The sequence below is a fragment of the Drosophila takahashii genome, chromosome X (genome assembly GCF_030179915.1).
Source record: "Drosophila takahashii strain IR98-3 E-12201 chromosome X, DtakHiC1v2, whole genome shotgun sequence".
In the NCBI taxonomy this organism is placed as follows: domain Eukaryota; kingdom Metazoa; phylum Arthropoda; class Insecta; order Diptera; family Drosophilidae; genus Drosophila; species Drosophila takahashii.
In genome coordinates this window covers 2,309,597-2,329,052 of record NC_091683.1, presented here as the reverse complement: position 1 = coordinate 2,329,052, position 19,456 = coordinate 2,309,597, and the positions used below count along the sequence as shown (strand labels likewise).

Here is a 19,456-nt window from a genome sequence, read left to right as displayed (position 1 = left end):
GAATCTCTTCCGCAATCTAGTACAACCTTACCAAAGTCTTCAACCGAATCGAGTACAATATCACAGAGTTCACTGCAAATATCGAGCACAGAACAATACGAAACCACACCAGAGGAAAGAAGTGAAATTTCGGAATCTCTGCCACAATCTAGTACAACCTTACCAAAGTCTTCAACAGAACCGAGTACAATATCTCAGAGTTCACTGCAAATATCGAGCACAGAAAAATACGAAACAACTCCAGAGGAAAGAAGTACAATTTCGGAATCTCTTCCGCGATCTAGTACAACCTTACCAAAGTCTTCAACGGAATCGAGTACAATATCACAGAGTTCAGTTCAAATATCGAGCACAGAACAATACGAAACCACTCCAGAGAAAAGAAGTGCAATTTCGGAATCTCTGCCACAATCAAGTACAACCTTACCAAAGTCTTCAACAGAACCGAGTACAATATCTCAGAGTTCACTGCAAATATTGAGCACAGAACAATACGAAACCACACCGGAGGAAAGAAGTACAATTTCGGAATCTCTGCCACAATCAAGTACAACCTTACCAAAGTCTTCAACAGAACCGAGTACAATATCTCAGAGTTCACTGCAAATGTCGAGCACAGAAAAATACGAAACCACTCCAGAGGAAAGAAGTACAATTTCGGAATCTCTTCCGCGATCTAGTACAACCTTACCAAAGTCTTCAGCCGAATCGAGTACAATATCACAGAGTTCACTGCAAATATCGAGCACAGAACAATACGAAACCACTCCAGAGGAAAGAAGTACAATTTCGGAATCTCTTCCGCAATCTAGTACAACCTTACCAAAGTCTTCAACAGAACCGAGTACAATATCACAGAGTTCACTGCAAATATCGAGCACAGAACAATACGAAACCACTCCAGAGGAAAGAAGTACAATTTCGGAATCTCTTCCGCAATCTAGTACAACCTTACCAAAGTCTTCAACAGAACCGAGTACAATATCTCAGAGTTCACTGCAAATGTCGAGCACAGAAAAATACGAAACCACTCCAGAGGAAAGAACTACAATTACGGAATCTCTTCCGCAATCTAGAACAAGAAAATCTTCAACCGAATCGGGTACAATATCACAGAGTTCACTGCAATTATTGAGCACAAAACAATCACAGAGTTCAGTTCAAATATCGAGCACAGAACAATACGAAACCACACCAGAGAAAAGAAGTACAATTTCGGAATCTCTTCCGCAATCTAGTACAACCTTACCAAAGTCTTCAAGCGCTTCGACTACACTATACAGTAGTTCATCTGAAATGTCGAGCACAGAAAAATACGAAACCACTCCAGAGGAAAGAAGTACAATTTCGGAATCTCTGCCACAATCAAGTACAACCTTACCAAAGTCTTTAACAGAACCGAGTACAATATCGCAGAGTTCACTGAAAATATCGAGCACAGAACAATACGAAACCACACCAGAGGAAAGAAGTACAATTTCGGAATCTCTGCCACAATCAAGTACAACCCCACCAAAGTTTTCAACCGAATCGAGTACAATATCACAGAGTTCACTGCAAATATCGAGCACAGAACAATTCGAAACCACACCAGAGGAAAGAAGTACAATTTCGGAATTGAGTATAGTATCACAGAGTTCACTGCAAATATCGAGCACAGAACAATACGAAACCACTCCTGAGGAAAGAAGTACAATTTCGGAATCTCGTCCGCAATCTAGTACAACCCTACCAAAGTCTTCAACCGAATCGAGTACAATATCACAGAGATCAGTTCAAATTTCGAGCACAGAACAATACGAAACCACTCCAGAGGAAAGAAGTACAATTTCGGAATCTCTGCCACAATCAAGTACAACCTTACCAAAGTCTTCAACAGAACCGAGTACAGTATCTCAGAGTTCACTGCAAATATCGAGCACAGAACAATACGAAACCACACCAGAGGAAAGAAGTACAATTTCGGAATCTCTGCCACAATCAGGTACAACCCCACCAAAGTTTTCAAGCCCATCGACTACACTATACAGTAGTTCATCTGAAATGTCGAGCCGAGAAAAATACGAAACCACTACAGAGGAAAGAAGTACAATTTCGGAATTTTATCCGCGATCTAGTGCAACCTTACCAAAGTCTTCAACCGAATCGAGTACAATATCACAGAGTTCACAACAAATATCGAGCACAGATCACTACGAAACCACACCAGAGGAAAAAAGTACAATTTCGGAATCTCTTCCGCAATCTAGTACAACCTTACCAAAGTCTTCAAGCGCTTCGACTACACTATACAGTAGTTCATCTGAAATGTCGAGCACAGAACAATACGAAACCACACCAGAGGAAAGAAGTACAATTTCGGAATCTCTGCCACAATCAAGTACAACCCTACCAAAGTCTTCAACAGAACCGAGTACAATATCTCAGAGTTCACTGAAAATATCGAGCACAGAACAATACGAAACCACACCAGAGGAAAGAAGTACAATTTCGGAATCTCTTCCGCAATCTAGTACAACCCTACCAAAGTCTTCAACCGAATCGAGTACAATATCACAGAGATCAGTTCAAATTTCGAGCACAGAACAATACGAAACCACTCCAGAGGAAAGAAGTACAATTTCGGAATCTCTCTTAAGTACAACCTTACCAAAGCCTTCAAGCCATTCGGCAACACTATCCAGTAAATCATCTGAAATGTCGAGAACAGAAAAATACGAAACCATTCCAGAGGAAAGAACTACAATTACAAAATCCTTTCCGCAATCGAGTACAACCTTACCAAAGTCTTCAACCGAATCGATTACAATATCACAGAGTTCAGTTAAGATATCGAGCAAAGAACAACACGAAACTACACTAGAGGAAAGAAGTACAATTTCGGAATCTCTTCCGCAATCAAGTACAACCTTACCAAAATCTTCAACCGAATCGAGTACAATATCACAGAGTTCAGTTCAAATATCGAGCATAAAACAATACGAAACCACACCAGAGGAAATAAGTACAATTTCGGAATCTCTTCCGCAATCTAGTACAACCTTACCAAAATCTCCAACCGAATCTAGTACAATATCACAGAGTTCACTGCAAATATCGAGCTCAGAACAATACGAAACCACTCCACTAGAAAAAATTACAATTTCGGAATCTCTGCCACAATCAAGTACAACCTTACCAAAGCCTTCAAGCCATTCGGCTACACTATCCAGTAAATCTTCTGAAATGTCGAGAACAGAAAAATACGAAACCATTCCAGAGGAAAGAACTACAATTACAAAATCCTTTCCGCAATCAAGTACAACCTCACCAAAGTCTTCAACCGAATCGAGTACAATATCACAGAGTTCACTGCAAATATACAGCACAGAAAAATACGAAACCACTCCAGAGGAAAGTAGTACAATTACGGAATCTCTGCCACAATTAAGTACAACCTTACCAAAATCTTCAACCGAATCGAGTACAATATCACAGAGTTCACTGCAAATATCCAGCACAGAACAATACGAAACCACTCCAGAGGAAAGAAGTACAATTTCGGAATCTCTTCCGCAATCTAGTACAACCTTACCAAAGTCTTCAACCGAATCGAGTACAAAATCACAGAGTTCAGTTCAAATATCAAGCACAGAACAATACGAAGCCACACCAGAGGAAAGAAGTACAATTTCGGAATCTCTGCCACAATCAAGTACAACCCCACCAAAGTTTTTAAGCCCATCGACTACACTATACAGTAGTTCATCTAAAATGTCGAGCACAGAACAATACGAAACCACACCAGAGGAAAGAAGTACAATTTCGGAATCTCTTATGCAATTTATTACAACCTTACAAGAGTCTTCAACCGAATCGAGTACAAAATCACAGAGTTCAGTTCAAATTTCGAGCACAGAACAATACGAAACCACACCAGAGGAAAAAAGTAAAATTTCGGAATTTCTTATGCAATTTATTACAACCTTACAAGAGTCTTCAACCGAATCGAGTACATTATCACAGAGTTCACTGCAAATATCGAGCACAGAACAATTCGAAACCACACCAGAGGAAAGAAGTACAATTTCGGAATCTCATCCGCAATCTAGTACAACCATACCAAAGCCTTCAACCGAATCGAGTACAATATCACATAGTTCAGTTCAAATATCGAGCACAGCACAATACAAAACCACTCCACAAGAAAAAAGTACAATTTCGGAATCTCTCTCAAGTACAACCTTACCAAAGCCTTCAAGCCATTCGGCAACACTATCCAGTAAATCATCTGAAATGTCGAGAACAGAAAAATACGAAACCATTCCAGAGGAAAGAACTACAATTACAAAATCCTTTCCGCAATCGAGTACAACCTTACCAAAGTCTTCAACCGAATCGAGTACAATATCACAGAGTTCAGTTAAAATATCGAGCAAAGAACAATACGAAACTACACTAGAGGAAAGAAGTACAATTTCGGAATCTCTTCCGCAATCAAGTACAACCTTACCAAAATCTTCAACCGAATCGAGTACAATATCACAGAGTTCAGATCAAATATCGAGCATAAAACAATACGAAACCACACCAGAGGAAAGAAGTACAATTTCGGAATCTCTTCCGCAATCTAGTACAACCTTACCAAAATCTCCAACCGAATCGAGTACAATATCACAGAGTTCACTGCAAATATCGAGCTCAGAACAATATGAAACCACTCCACAAGAAAAAAGTACAATTTCGGAATCTCTGCCACAATCAAGTACAACCTTACCAAAGCCTTCAAGCCATTCGGCTACACTATCCAGTAAATCTTCTGAAATGTCGAAAACAGAAAAATACGAAACCATTCCAGAGGAAAGAACTACAATTACAAAATCCTTTCCGCAATCGAGTACAACCTTACCAAAGTCTTCAACCGAATCGAGTACAATATCACAGAGTTCAGTTAAAATATCGAGCACAGAAAAATACGAAACCACACCAGAGGAAAGAACTATAATTTCGGAATCTCTTCCGCAATCTAGTACAACCTTACCAATGCCTTCAACCGAATCGAGTACAATATCACATAGTTCAGTTCAAATATCGAGCACAGCACAATACAAAACCACTCCTCAAGAAAAAAGTACAATTTCGGAATCTCTGTCACAATCAAGTACAACCTTACCAAAGCCTTCAAGCCATTCGACTACACTATTCAGTAGTTCATCTGAAATGTCGAGAACAGAAAAATACGAAACCAATCCAGAGGAAAGAACTGCAATTTTGGAATCTTTTCCGCAATCAAGTACAACCTTACCAAAGTCTTCAACCGAATCACAGAGTTCAGCGCAAGAATCGAGCACAGAACGATACGAAACCACTCAAGAAGAAAGAAGTACAATTTCGGAATCTTTTCCGCGATCAAGTGCAACATTACCGAAGTTTTTAACCCAATCGAGTACAACATCACAGAGTTCACTTCAAATATCGAGCACAGAAAAATACAAAACCACTCCAGAGGAAATAACTTTAATTTCGGAATCTCCTCTGCAATCACAAGCAACCTTACCGAAGTCTTCAAGCCAATCCAGAACGATATTACAGAGTTCCCTTCACAGATCGAGCACAGAAAAATACAAAACCACTCCAGAGGAAAGAACTACAATTACGGAATCTCATCCACAATCAGGTACATCACTACCAAAGACTTCAACCCAATCGAGTACAATTTCACAGAGCTCACATCAAATATCGAGCACAGAAAAATACAAAACCACTCCAGAGGAAAGAACTACAATTACGGAATCTCATCCGAAATCAAGTACAACACTACCAAAGACTTCAACCCAATCGAGTACAATATCACAGAGCTCACATCAAATAACGAGCCCAGAAATATCCGAAACCACTCCAAAGGAGAAATCAACAATTGTGGAATCTCTTCCACAATTAAGGACAACGTTACCAAATTCTTTAAGCCCTTCAAATACATTACCCAGTAGTTCATCTCAAATTTCGATCACAGAAAAGTTCGAAACCACTCAAGAGGAAAAAATTACAATTTCGGAATCTTTTCCGCAATCAAGTACAACCGTACCTAAGTCTTCAACCCAATCGACACCAATATCCAGTAAATTTTCGGAGTCCCTACCGCAATCAAGTAAAAACGTATCAAAATCTTTACCTTCATCAAGTGCATATTTCAGTACCTCATCTCCCATTTCGAGTACAGAAAAATGCGAGATATGTTCAGAAGAAGAATCTATTTCGAGTACAGAAAAATGCCAAATGTGTACAGAAGAGGAATCTAAATTAATGGAATCAAGTACGAAGTCACCAAAATCTCTAACTGAATCGAGTACAATAACCAGTAGTTCATTTCACATTTCGAGTACACAAAAATTGAATAAAACTCCACAGGAGAAAACAACATTTTCGAAATCTCTACCTCGATTTAGTACGAAGTCTGCTAGCTCCATTACAGCACAATCGAGCGCTGTACAATATCCTACAACTCAAGAAAACCTAAGCGGACTATCGGAATTTATACCTGCGTCGAGTAGTTCATGGCAAATCTTGAGTACGGAAATAGATAATAAAGCTTCAGATGAAATGGAAAAGTCGTTAACATCTCTCATATTAAATCAAGTAACTCAGTCACGAATTCTTAGCTTACCTTCGACATCCAATATAGCCAACCCAACACAAACGGAAACGGAAACTTTCACAATTCCAATTGCTAGCGAAACAAATGTTATTTTATCTGAACAATCTGAGTCAATGAATATAATCTCAGAGCTCAGAGACACAACCCCGATTTATTCAACTATTGAAGGTTCAGAAGCTATACTACAAAAATCGTCCGTACCCCCAACAACATATAAAACAGCAAGATCTGACCAATCTCAAACTGAAAAACACCTCAGACATACTTTCGGTTCTTCATCAAGTACAAATGGCAAATCATCGAAAAGTGGATCCATTATTTCTAGAGTTTCTAGTCATAAAGAAAGAACTAAATCTATGGGTACAAGTAAAAGAACTTCAAAGTTATTCACCACTGGCACTAATAAAACAACAATCTCGAGATGGCCAAGCACCGAACAGCCACCGAATGAGCTATCAACAGGCCCTGAAACCACTGAAGAACCGCTTTGTTTGTGTACATGCGTTATTGATCCCGATGAGGATATCTGCTCTTGTACTTGTGTAATTACGAAGCCCACAGATAGTACGGTGAAAACTAAGAAGGTAACTATTATTTATAATTTTGTAGTATTTTTTTTAAATTTATTTTGTATTTTTTTTTATTTAGGAACTTACTTGGAATGATTCTTTTACCGAACCCTATACCATCGCCTTACCTTCTAAACCATTTACAAATAAAACAGACGCATTATCAAGGAAGAGCACCAAATCAAATTTTACTAACAAAAGCACAAATACGATAGTTTTGTTGCATTCAAATAGTAATGATAAATCAAAAGGACTAACTTTACCGAATTCAAATATTGGTTCAACTTACGGTTTGAGCCGTTCGACAAGTTCTCAGGTAATATCTTTCAACACTTTATTAGCCCATAATGTTTTATATGTTTTTTTTGTATGTTTAGCCTTTAGATGCGGCTGTGCGAAGTGATTTCAGAAAAAGACTTGAAGACATACAAAAGAAGTATACGATTGGGAATAACCATTCATTAAATAATTCAGAATTTGATGAAAAATTCAAGAAGGTGAATGCGACCTTAAATATGGTTGAACGGCGAACTTATGTTAAAGCAAACGTTTACTCAAATTTTACATTCTATGACAAGACACGAATTGAGCTGGAAAGCTTAATTTTTTTTAAACTGAACAAGATATTGAAAAATGTTAACGAAACGAATGCGACGCCAGCGTGTATCGAACATTATAAAAAGATGGCCAAAGATCTAATCTCAGGATTGGTTAGGTCGAATGCTGAAAAATGGAATATAATCAAAAGAAATCATCTCACATGCCATGTATCTCAAAATCAGAATACTTCAATCAGTCTACCACCATTTGCAGTCACAGATGAAGCCACAGATCAAGGGATTGAAACGCAGACTAAATTGGGAGGATTGGCATTACATTATTGTAATGAAGCGACATTCAATTCAATAGTTGATAAAAATTCATCTTCAAATTCGAGTCATGAAGTGGTGCGTGAAGTTGCAAACTTAAAAAAAAAGTCTCAAACTTCTTTAAGTCGAGATTCATAAACTCTTTATCAAAGCGAAACATTGAATTAATATTTCAGAGGTTTTTTCAAATGAGTGACTAGTGAAATGCTATTTTAACTCTAAGGGCTTGCATTTTTTTTTAATACAAAAATTTGATTACAGTCGAACTTCCATAACTCGAACCGCCAACTGCCAACAGATAACCTAACTTTTTTGTTAATATTTTTATATATTTTTCATTTAGCTTAGGATTCAAAACGGGACCAAAACATCGAAATAATCATAGATTCCATGAGCTGAAAATAATAACAAATAATATTGAATTAAATTAGTCTGAACGGTTGGTATGTCAGCAAAGAAAATATATTTTGTTTTGTTATATAATTTTAGGAATAATTTTGTAATTTTAGGAAAGCCACGTGAGGACATCATGTTGCAGGAAAAAGTTTGAGTTATGGAAGTTCGACTTATGGAGACAAATTGGTATGAAATAAACTCGCTAAAGTCATGATAATTTCGAGTTAGGGAAGTTTGAGATATGGAAGTTCGACTGTATTTTTGATTGTTTAGCATTTTCGTCCTACAAATAATAATAGTTTATCAGTTCAAGTACTTAACTTAAGTATTTATAAAATACAAAACCATTAAGATTTTTTTGTGGCTCAAGAATCAAAAAGTATTTCAACTCAAAGTCGGAGTAAATATTGGGTTAGCTTATATACTTTTTTATATAAAAACATTTTTCTGTCCCTTCCTGCTTTGTTTATCCCTTTTTTAGATATCTTACTCATCTCGGGATCCCTGTACTTTAATACTCAAGAAAATTCTACAAGTTCACCAGAAGAGCAATCATAGTTCTGAGTTAGAGAACATCATCTCTAAAATAAGCGTGGCAGTTATACAGGACCGGGAGAACAACAAAAAAGCATTATTGCTAAGGGAGTACTTGGAGTATGAGAAATTGCGTAAATATCTCGATCATATTTTGGGGGGCAAGATTGACGAATGCGATATGCGACTCGCGGTAGTTAAGAGTAGAAAATGTTGGAACTACTACACTAGACTGAAAGTTATGTTTATCAAAGCAATGCAAGAATCGAATGCTAAGAAACAGAATTTAATTGGAAATATATCAATGGTGTGCAGTGAAAACGGAGTGTGAAATATGAAATGTGAAACAAATAAAATGGCAAATTACAAAAAAAATAACAAAATGCTAATTGTTTATTTTATTCATAATTAGGGGTTCTTTTAAATGGTATAGTTGAAATGGGAAACCTAGGTCTATATTATAGAAACTATATGTGTAAGCTTTCATTAAAATAACCATAAATTTTTAATGCTTTTTGAACTATCAACAGCGTTTATCGATTGCCAATTATTAAATATAGATTGCCACTTCATTGGTTTCTTAATCTATTTCAGCTGTAATCGGTAATTTGGTTCCATAATCTAACAATAAATAACTTTATCAAAGTGAATACATGATGATGGCATTAGGCTCATTAGGTGCTACTGTCTGGATCGGCAGATGATATCTGCGATTGTCTGGGATCCTTGCCATCGAATGCGAAGAAACAAGTGGTGGATGCATTGCCACCACCACCAGCAGTAGTTAAATTTCGCTTTTGAGGTAGCTTTCCCATCTGCATTAGAAGTTCATCGATCCGTTCCGTTTTGATTTTTATAATACTCTCCATGTGGGCCAATCGCTGTTGATAGGCGTCGATGATAACGTCCTTCGCCTGACTGTCACGTGCCATTTTCTCGTACAGCGAGTATAGAATCATTTTCTGTGGCACCTGAACGATGCCATCGCCAACTTGCTTGTTAACCACAACAGTTTTCACCTCATCATTCTCCTTCCACGTCTGTTCCTGCCGCATGGCCGCATTTCGCTCCTGAGCCACGCGTTGTCGCTTCTCCAATCGAATCACCTCGTGCAAAAGCACTTCAGCCGCCCCGCTAACACCGTTCGCCATTTGCTCCATAAAATCCCTGCTCAGGGTCATATTGAACTTGGACAGCACCTTGAAGTTGAATGTCTCCCAATTGGCCAGCTTCAGCTGCACACTGCTCTTCTTCGGATAGTTATAAAGATCGACGAGGCGTGGGTAGTCGCGTTTGAAGATTTCGGCCAGTGGCAAAACATCGGAGAATTCGCGACGTAACCTATGAGTACTAATACTATTTTGCATCATCCATTTGCTTACTTCCTCCAACTCTTCGGTGCTTAGATTCTTGCCACTCACGGTATGCATGGTCTCCTTGGAAAATATGATGAGAATGATATCTTAAATAACAAAATTTGAATGTTGTGTGGCAAATACACATTGAAATATATCCGACGTGTGTGTTGGTTTGCGTACAAATCGGCTAAATAAATATATACTACTACCCATAAGTGCAAAATCAAAGCTTCCTTTGCTTGAGAATAGATGGCGTACGTAGCTATGTATATAAGGCGTATTTAATGGATTTCTATTTCATTGTAATTATTTTGTTGTTATTGTTGTTGTTTTGTTATTATTTATTATTTTGTTATTTTTGTATTATTTTATTTCATACATTTTAAATTTATAAGGAATTCTGATTTTAATAACATTTGGCTTCTTTATGGCACATTTTTCGATATTACCAAGGACACGAACCCGACTTTCCATCGTATTACAAATTTAGAACACATTTCGTTCATTATACAGGGAATATTTTTGTGTAACCAATCTTTTCTCGACTTTTGTAGTATATTATTTTATCTACAAATTTAGATCACTATTCATGCACAAGTATAACACTCTGTTATTCTAGTAAATTTATAACAATCCAACTATGACCAACGGTCCGATATACTTGTTCATAAGTATTGATCTAAATTTGTAGATTTTTTCGTACATCTTTTTACATTTTTTTACAAATATATTTTTAGATATATTTTTCTACATGTCAGCTTAACTATAGTAATTACTTATTTGCTAATTACAATTTTTAGCCTTAAACAATGAATGTTATTAAGATTATAAACAGAATTTAAAAAACAATACTCTTTTTAAAATGAAACGTTAATTTTGTTAATAGTTGGACTACAATTTAAGACAAATATGTTATTATGCCTTTTATAAATTTATACGAATCTTCAGGAAACTCGTTATTAACTAAATAACAAATTATTATATTAAATTATATTATATTTAATTGTAAATGTAATAAATAAACTTTGTGTAGATTTGTCACTTCAAAGTATCCCTTCCGGAAATATTTTTCACAGTATAAGGAAATCCCAGGAAAAGCTTTGGGACAGAGGCACACTTCCCCAGCTAGGGGGATGTCCTGAGCTCCAGTGGTGAGTATCCCGAAAGGACTCCGTGTGAATCCACCCATCGAGTGACTCACTCAAAGGGAACTGAGTGTGCAGACAAGCTTTCACTCGGCTACCTTCTCAGCTTTTCGTTTGGATGCTTGGAATGGAGTCCAAAGTTTTTGCCAACGACAGTTCATTACGGTTTTCAAGGATAAGCGATACCTACGTGCTCGCCGGATAGAGCGCATGAATAAATCGCATCGCACCCATCTGCGTATTTCTCAACATCTTAAAGTGGAATAATCCTCGTACATTATTTTTTTGTGTGTGTCTAACAATGTGTTTATAAAAAATTCACCAGAACTGTTTGATGCCTGGGATTGAGTAATATATTTTTTTAAATATTTTTTTTTGTTCCTTGCAAAACCGAATGCAAAGGTGCCAAAGTGTTTGTTTAAATGTGCCATGTGCTAACTAATCAAGTGATTTTCTAATCGCTGCAATTTCCAACTCCTGCGACCTTGAATGGTAGTCAAAACAACACAACATCGCTGCACATGGTAAGACAAATATTTACATTTTTTAAAAACTATTATCTGAGTAGGAACCAATCGAAGTAACTAACAAGAATAATAGTAGTAAAAATTAAGTACTCGAGTATCCCAGCTTTCTTTCTGATTTCAACCATAAACAATGCCCCGTAGGCAAGAAAGATAATCGTTTTGCCAAAAATATATCACTTCTCCCTGTGCGTATAGGCAGCAAGCTGAAATTAAGAGAGAGATGAGATGACAAACTTAAAATGAAACATGAAATAACGCTGTAGGGCTACTCACTGACCTGCTACAAAAAATATTGCCTATAAAAATGGCGCTAGAGAGCCTTTTTTTTGAACGAATAGCATGATTGGATAGATAGATTTCTTTTTTAGCGCCTAATATCATTCATTGTGTTTTTGAAGTTCAAGATAAACATGTTGTTATTAAATTAATTACTTAATTCTATTTTAACCATAGATTATTGGCTTTAAAATACTCTAAAGCTACAATTTGTGAAATGTATCCCTTTCCAAGAGAATTTAAATTCAAGTTAAGCCAGGTAATTTGCAGAGGGCAAATAAAAAGAGGGTTTAGTTTTCACGGCCAACAGTTCAAAAGCCGAGAATTATTCATACTTCATACTAAATACGGGTCATGACGCACGGGACATTTTTTCATTATTATATTTATGCAGTTTTTTATGCCTTTAGGCAAAACTTAATAGTTTCTTTCTTTCATTTATTTGAATAGTTGTGTCCCAGGGGCTGATCAAAAATTTGTGTAGGGGGGTGGGGAGAAACGTCTGCTTCAATTCTGAGCAAAATAAAAATTGCATCTGCAAAGGTGTAAATGTAGGTCAACAAATTTACCAAAACTTTAATCGAAAATTTGAATATAGATTAGTAATAAACAGTAATTCTCTTTTCTTTTCTAAAGTCCCTGGGAAACATAAGAATAATATACGTTAGATTTTAAAGACAAAAACTGGTTCACTTAAACCACAAATTTATAGCCTGTCTTATGATAGCCAAAAAAGAAGTTGTCTACTAAAATTTAATATTGAATTATTAATTATTATGCATTTTATTACAAAATTAAATAGTAAACTTTCAGGGCCGCTTTCTCGACCGCATGCTAAAATTAAAGTAGGCTTCAAATTCTGTATTCCCATGCGATTTCAAGGCGTGCTTTAAATTTAACACTCACTTTAACACGAAGTAAGGATAGAACTGCCAACTTGGGTATTCTTTCTTTAAGGGCCGTTTTCACGTCCATTTGTTAAATTTAAAGTAGGGTTAAAACCTTAAAATCGTATGGGAAATCAGAGTTTTAACCCTACTTTAAATTTACTAGGCGGATGAGAAAACGACCCTAAGCCTGTATAAATAAAAGTAATTTGATATTTAACAATATTTCTTCTCACAAAAATGATATTTTTTATTTCAGTTTAAATCTAAATGTTAAAGAAAAAAGGGAAAAATTTGATCGGCTATCGACAAGATTCAGTGCCAGAAAGCAGCTGAGTTTTTCGCGAAACTAAGATGAAGGTTACTGATTTCTCTCGAGCACATTCCGTAAGTCACGTCGCCCCGTGCAAAGGATGAGGCTTTCAAAAGGATATAGGACATTATCACCAGCATCGAACGCTGCCCAGACATTGCCACTCTCCTACAAATCACAAACCAGTCTGAGCCTCCTTCGGCTGCTCGCAATTGTCTTGGTGCTTGGACCGCAAGTTCATGTTCTATGTAAGTGTTTAAAAAAGTACTTTCTAAAATTTAATCAAAAAAAATATATAAATTAATTGCATAGGGTTTCTGGTTTAAAAACGATGACTTTTTCATGACTTTTTTTTAATTTCAAACGATATTTTAAAGTTATATGATTTGGTGCACTATAGCTACTTTGGTAATTAAAAAACAAATTCCCAAAATATCAAAACACTTCCTGATATTACAATTTTTGCAGAAACACCAAAAATAAATAAAAATGTTGATTATATTAATCAAGACAACATAAACTCATTTAAAAAAATTAAAATAAATTAAATGTTATTATGATAAAAACCTTAAAAACCACTTTTGACATTTGGATCTAAAACTATTTTTCATATAAAAGAATTTTTAATCTTTAATCTGCTCGGAATTCAGTTAAAAAGCATTTTTTGTTTTTTATAATCTAAATAACGTATGGCAATGCAGGCTCAGCATCCGTCGAACCAAAAACCCCCTCGACAAGTACACAACCCAGAATCGGCGAGAATCGTACTTTACTTTTTGATGACTATAATAAAAATAAGACGATATTATCAACTGCTGACTACCAGTCAGCCACAAGAGCCACCCTTTACGCATATTCATCGCAGGACCAGGACCAGGATCAGTACCAGTCCCAAATGCCAAGCGCCATTCCCACAAAAATGAGCAGGGATAAAGCAATCATTGGGGGGACACCGGGCAGCGGTGTGGAGATTAGCGATAGCCATCCAATCAAAAATGTTGGTACAACTGATCAGCTAACGACAGTTACGATGCCGACAACAGCGTTTGAGTCCCTGAAAACCGATAAGAGTACGATAAAACAGCCAATCGATTCCACCCGCACGAGAAATCATTGGACAGCGAGTGGTAAGTATGGATCTGGAATGAAAAGTTTGAAATTAAAGTAGGGACCCAAATATTTCGTTCAATACAAAACAAAAAAAAATATATATATATTTGGAAGATCGAATATATCGATAAACTAAATACATTATTATTTTGATTTTACCTTTAAAAATAGATCAACTTATTTAAAAAAGTTTATAAAGTATAGACCGAGTTATGGCGTTTAAAACAATATCGAAAATATCGTTTTGTACCACAACATATCGATAGACTCAAAACATAATTTATATTATTATTATTTTAGTATTAAAAGTAGATATTTTGAATGTACACTCAAATTTTGTTTCTAAAATATAGAAATCTCGCTTTTAAATCTTTATCGGAAAAAGACAAAAAAATGTATTGTTTTTATAAAATTTGTCTAGAAGTTTTCTATATTTAAAGGGGATTTTACTAAGAACAAGAACATTTTGTTGGCAATTTCCAAATGCTAACAATTCAAGGGCAAAATTCCCAAATTTTAGAAAGAAATTTTTTGAGTGTATTTATCACACAAATATTGTTGTAATATCAATTTACAATCATAAATATAAAAAAAATCCCAAAAAATGGCTTAAATCGTTTTTGTTTTTTGTAATCCTGACAGGATTCGCCCGTGTCACAGAACGACCACGAAGTAAGCACCACCATGAGCACCACTGGGGACCCTTTTTTGAGGAGCCCATAAACTCGCCAACTTCGGGAGACAATCTCGTGTCCGCCGTGCATTTGTTCACGGAGGCTGTGCTCAACTGTCGTGTCGGTATGCTCAAGGACAAAACCGTAAGTGAACTTCACTTTCAAAACATTATACTATGGTTAGGTTTAATTGCTATCAGAATCCCACTTAAAACACCCAAAAAATTCAATTTTTTCTCTGCAAAAGAAAAAATAAGAGGATAAGGATTTTAGCTATTCGTTACTATGTGAAATACCATACTTGTTGACGAACATTCTTAATCGGCATCGCCAGAATTTTTATTATAAATATTATTTGTTATTATAATAACTAAAATGTTATTTTTTAATAATATTTTACAATAATGTAATCCAATTTATGAGCAATAAAATAAATATTACACAAAATAGAAAAATATTTTATATGTATTGACACTTTAATTTTGATTTTAAAGTTATATATAAGGTCTGTCATTAAAACTACACGATACATAATAAATTTTTTTTTTTTAATTGTTGTTAAAGTTGTGTTGCTAATAGGTAGAGAATAATTTAAGTACAGATTGGAAATGAAAACTTATTTTTATTGTGTTTTTAATCAACTCCACAAATCTTTCCAAGCCTCGAACCATATTATTATAATATAACATTACCATCCATTCTTAAAAAGTTACTTTTTCTCAATAATTCTGTGTTCAAATTATTATTATTATTCAAATTTAGCAATAGTTAAACAATACAAATTTACAGTGTCGTTTAGTTTGGATGCAGGCCTTATAAGTAACATTAAAATCAAAATAATGTGTCAGAATACAAGCAAAATATTTTCTTTTTTTGTGGCGGAATAATTGGATTTTAGAAAATATTAAAATCAAAATAAATTTTCGTTTACCTCGGCTAAACAACATATGCATGTATGCTTTTAAAACCTTTTTTTAAAGCTTTATTTAAATTTCGTCATCCTTGTTTATTTTTTTTGCCTTTTTTATGTTTTCATCTATTTCCCAACCGACGATCAAACGCACACACGCATACAAACATATTTTCGCTGCGATGCATGCAAACGTGTGTATGTATTTCCAAACACTTGCCATTGGAAACTCCGATTTTAGTTATTTAAACGCAATAAATTGAATTAAAATCACTATACGAACTTGAAAACACTTATTATCTATACTTTTAACTAATTTGTAGTACCTTTTAGATCCGAAAAACACTCAAAATTGATTAAATATGAATATCAATTTTCCGCCGCCGTACAGCCGCGTCTGTTTTCGCGAAGAAGGAAAAACGAAATGAGAAAGAGAGAGCTTTCGGCAACTGAAGAGCGAAACGGTAAACCGTTTTTCTTTTCCGCCATTTTCTTATGATCCTCTCTCGGTTTTTTCTACGGATTGCATTTAGGGAAAAAAAAGAGTCTACTTTTTCGTCAATTTTTGTGTTTGTGATCCTCTCTTCCGTTTTTGTTTTATCGATGAGGCGCTTTATTTTGTGTCCCAATAAGACCTAAAAGTTCAAACAGTGGTAAATGAATTAACTTTTATATTCTTGTGCAAAAAATTGAAAATACTAAAAAAACGAATTAAATAATAATTATTGTTGATGAGTAGAAAACAATTAAAAATCATTAATAACGATTACGTGTGGTTTTTATTTTATAAAACTCAAAACAAAACGTTTGCAGCCATTAGGAATAATTATAAGATTTAAATTGGTTCTTGTTTGTTTAGCCAAGTAATTTTAATATAAAAATATACAATGAAACAATGACGTGGCCAAATGCACATTACACATTAAAATTCATTAAAAATATTTAATTCAACATATAAATACTTAATTATGGGACATACCTGGAGAGGATCTCGATGCACTGCGTCTTGGAGTCCAGTTCCATCTAGATGGCATCCCAATATATGACAGTCACCAACACCCACACAAACTTCCGGTCAACTGATTTATCGGCGACCATAGCTCCTAGGTCATAAATTTCTAGCTAGAAGCAGTTGGGAATTATAAGTACCCACTGCGGAGATCACTTTTCAATTGTCATTATCGATGACGTGGCACATTATAAATTTCATTAAAAATATTAATTCAATAAATATGGATGACGTGGCCCATTGTAAATTTCATTAATTGCGGAGATTACGTGGCCCATTGTACATTTTATTACATTTACTTATACATTAGCTTAACATTATCAAGAATTTTCTAAGATAAAATTTAAATTTTAACCTGTGAGAAAAATTTGGAATATGTCAAAATTTAGCAATTCCGTATTTTCAGGTCATGTGGGTCAGGCGAACGGCCGAAAAGGTATCACTCCTGACTGTTGGCAACGTGACCTACAGTGGAGACCCGAGGATTCGGGTGAAGTTCCAGTACCCGAACAACTGGCGATTACTTATCAACCCAACGCAGACTGAAGATGCCGGAGTTTACATGTGCCAGGTTTCCACCCATCCACCCCGGGTATTCACCACAAACCTCACCATCTTGGGTAGGATTCAAAGATTCACAAGAAAAAAATTTTTTTTAATAAATTTTTTGATTATTTTTTTTCAGAACCGCCTCTAAGGATAATTGATGAGCACGAGCGGGATGTCGGGGATCGTTATTATAAGTCAGGCAGCACCGTCGATCTGCAATGCCAAATATCTCGTAGCTTTTTCCAAAAGGAACGTCAAGCCATTCTTAAATCATCAACGGATTCTGCAAATGATGCTGTACAAAAACTGTTTAATGAGACAAATAGTGAGCTTAATTTAATCAACGGCAACTCAAGTCAGTTGCCGCCGCATAAATTCTCTGGCCAGGATCTGGAAAAGTACTTTACCAAGTTTATAACCTGGGCAAAAGATGAAGAGCCACTCCAAGGGATGACCAATAAACGCTTAAGGTACCTCGGTTTAAACGATGAATCGGTTGAAATGAATTTTTTTAGAATTAGAATAATCATAGCCCCTTTTAAAAGTATTCTTTCTGAATTTACATGTAATAGGTACTGGGTACAAACGATGCATCGGCTGGATTGTATATATTTTAGAATTAGAAAAACTAAAACCCCATTTAAAAGTACTGGTTCTAAACGATGCATCGTCTGCACTGCTTTTTTTTTAGAAACCCCTTCATAATCCCTTCTTAAAGTATTCCTACTGAACCTATATATGTTGTTATATTTTATTTATTTTAAACTTGCAGTGTTTCCGACGTATGGCTAACCAGTCGTATCTCCATTGGGGATGCCAAACTCTCCGATAGTGGAAACTATTCCTGTTCTCTTGGCCGACTCTTCACCGTAATTGTCCAAGTTCAAGTGCTCACAGGTAAGCCATTTATTTCACTTTTAATCATATGGTCTACATATATTTAAAATCTTTGTAGGGGAACTACCCGCAGCTGTCCAGCACAATATAGCATCAAGGCCCCAAATCTGCTCCCTGGCACTATTGGGACTTCTCATCAAACTCATTTTCCTCTTCACTTGCCTAAAAACTGATGAAAGTCGAATATTCTGAGGCATATTAATCTGACGATTTTCACAAACAATTAACCAATATAATATTAAGGATAAAGAAAAAGAAATTGGCTGGTTCTAAACAGAAGGTTTTAGTTTTAATGTTTAGAATCAGAATGGTGATTTCATTACATATTTGTGTTATAGTGCCTACGGTGTAATAAGACTTCAGGTTTTGGTTTTGACAAATATTCTTAAAATTTTGTTAAAATTGAAATTCGGTAATTGGAATTAATTAGGCAACAAGTACGGAAACAATAACATTCCAAATTCTAATGAAAAAACCGATTTAAAACGGTTTAAAAAAATTCAAATGTCAAACTTTTGTTCTAGTTAATTTAGTAATCTCTTAAAGAGTTAAGGAACTGGCAAGGAAATGTTTAATTTACCTTTCTGCGACGACTTAAAGCTGATGAAAATTAGTATATTTATGATTATTTTATTCCTTCAACCACTTTTGCAGGCAAATCAAATGTATCATACGCTATTTTTTGTGTTTTGTACCACTAGTTCACAGGATAACAAGTTTTTTCAAGAAAACAACAACGATCTGATTAAAACCTTATGCGGTATACTACTTTTTCATCACCTAGATTGCTGTTTCTATT

General features: G+C 35.4%; 3 protein-coding genes across 3 annotated transcripts in view; 2 read left to right on the top strand and 1 right to left on the bottom strand.

Annotated features, from left to right (window-relative positions):
• Muc14A (Mucin 14A) overlaps positions 1 to 9,427 on the top strand; it is a 112,633-nt gene extending 103,206 nt beyond the window's left edge. Inside the window, exons 52-55 of the mRNA XM_070218507.1 lie at positions 2,506 to 7,218; positions 7,283 to 7,519; positions 7,581 to 8,147; positions 8,950 to 9,427. Of these exons, the coding sequence (XP_070074608.1) occupies positions 2,506 to 7,218; positions 7,283 to 7,519; positions 7,581 to 8,147; positions 8,950 to 9,333 (5,901 nt within the window). The 3' untranslated portion in view covers positions 9,334 to 9,427. The remainder of the gene's footprint in view (positions 1 to 2,505; positions 7,219 to 7,282; positions 7,520 to 7,580; positions 8,148 to 8,949) is intronic.
• Positions 9,428 to 9,483: 56 nt separating this feature from the next.
• LOC108058389 (sperm flagellar protein 1) lies at positions 9,484 to 10,563 on the bottom strand. Its single transcript, XM_017143082.3, has one exon. It carries the CDS (start codon positions 10,430 to 10,432, stop codon positions 9,677 to 9,679), a length of 756 nt encoding a protein of 251 aa, XP_016998571.2. The 5' UTR covers positions 10,433 to 10,563; the 3' UTR covers positions 9,484 to 9,676.
• A 1,275-nt stretch (positions 10,564 to 11,838) lies between these two features.
• Positions 11,839 to 19,434, top strand: dpr18 (defective proboscis extension response 18). The gene is made up of 8 exons (XM_017143073.3): positions 11,839 to 12,029; positions 13,455 to 13,756; positions 14,210 to 14,635; positions 15,261 to 15,436; positions 17,618 to 17,831; positions 17,897 to 18,230; positions 18,533 to 18,657; positions 18,716 to 19,434. The coding sequence occupies exons 2-8, from the start codon at positions 13,609 to 13,611 to the stop codon at positions 18,847 to 18,849; spliced, it is 1,557 nt and encodes a 518-aa protein (XP_016998562.2). The 5' UTR covers positions 11,839 to 12,029; positions 13,455 to 13,608; the 3' UTR covers positions 18,850 to 19,434.
• Positions 19,435 to 19,456: the final 22 nt, after the last annotated feature.

What these genes read in the sequence shown, in the direction of transcription:
- LOC108058389 (XM_017143082.3), bottom strand. Translation starts at nt 10,432, where the DNA reads ATGCATACCGTGAGTGGCAAGAATCTAAGCACCGAAGAGTTGGAGGAA.
- dpr18 (XM_017143073.3), top strand. Translation starts at nt 13,609, where the DNA reads ATGAGGCTTTCAAAAGGATATAGGACATTATCACCAGCATCGAACGCT. An exon ending in AAATCATTGGACAGCGAGTG is followed by an intron (nt 14,636 to 15,260) that starts GTAAGTATGGAT and finishes TAATCCTGACAG; the next exon opens with GATTCGCCCGTGTCACAGAA. An exon ending in CCAAGTTCAAGTGCTCACAG is followed by an intron (nt 18,658 to 18,715) that starts GTAAGCCATTTA and finishes AAATCTTTGTAG; the next exon opens with GGGAACTACCCGCAGCTGTC.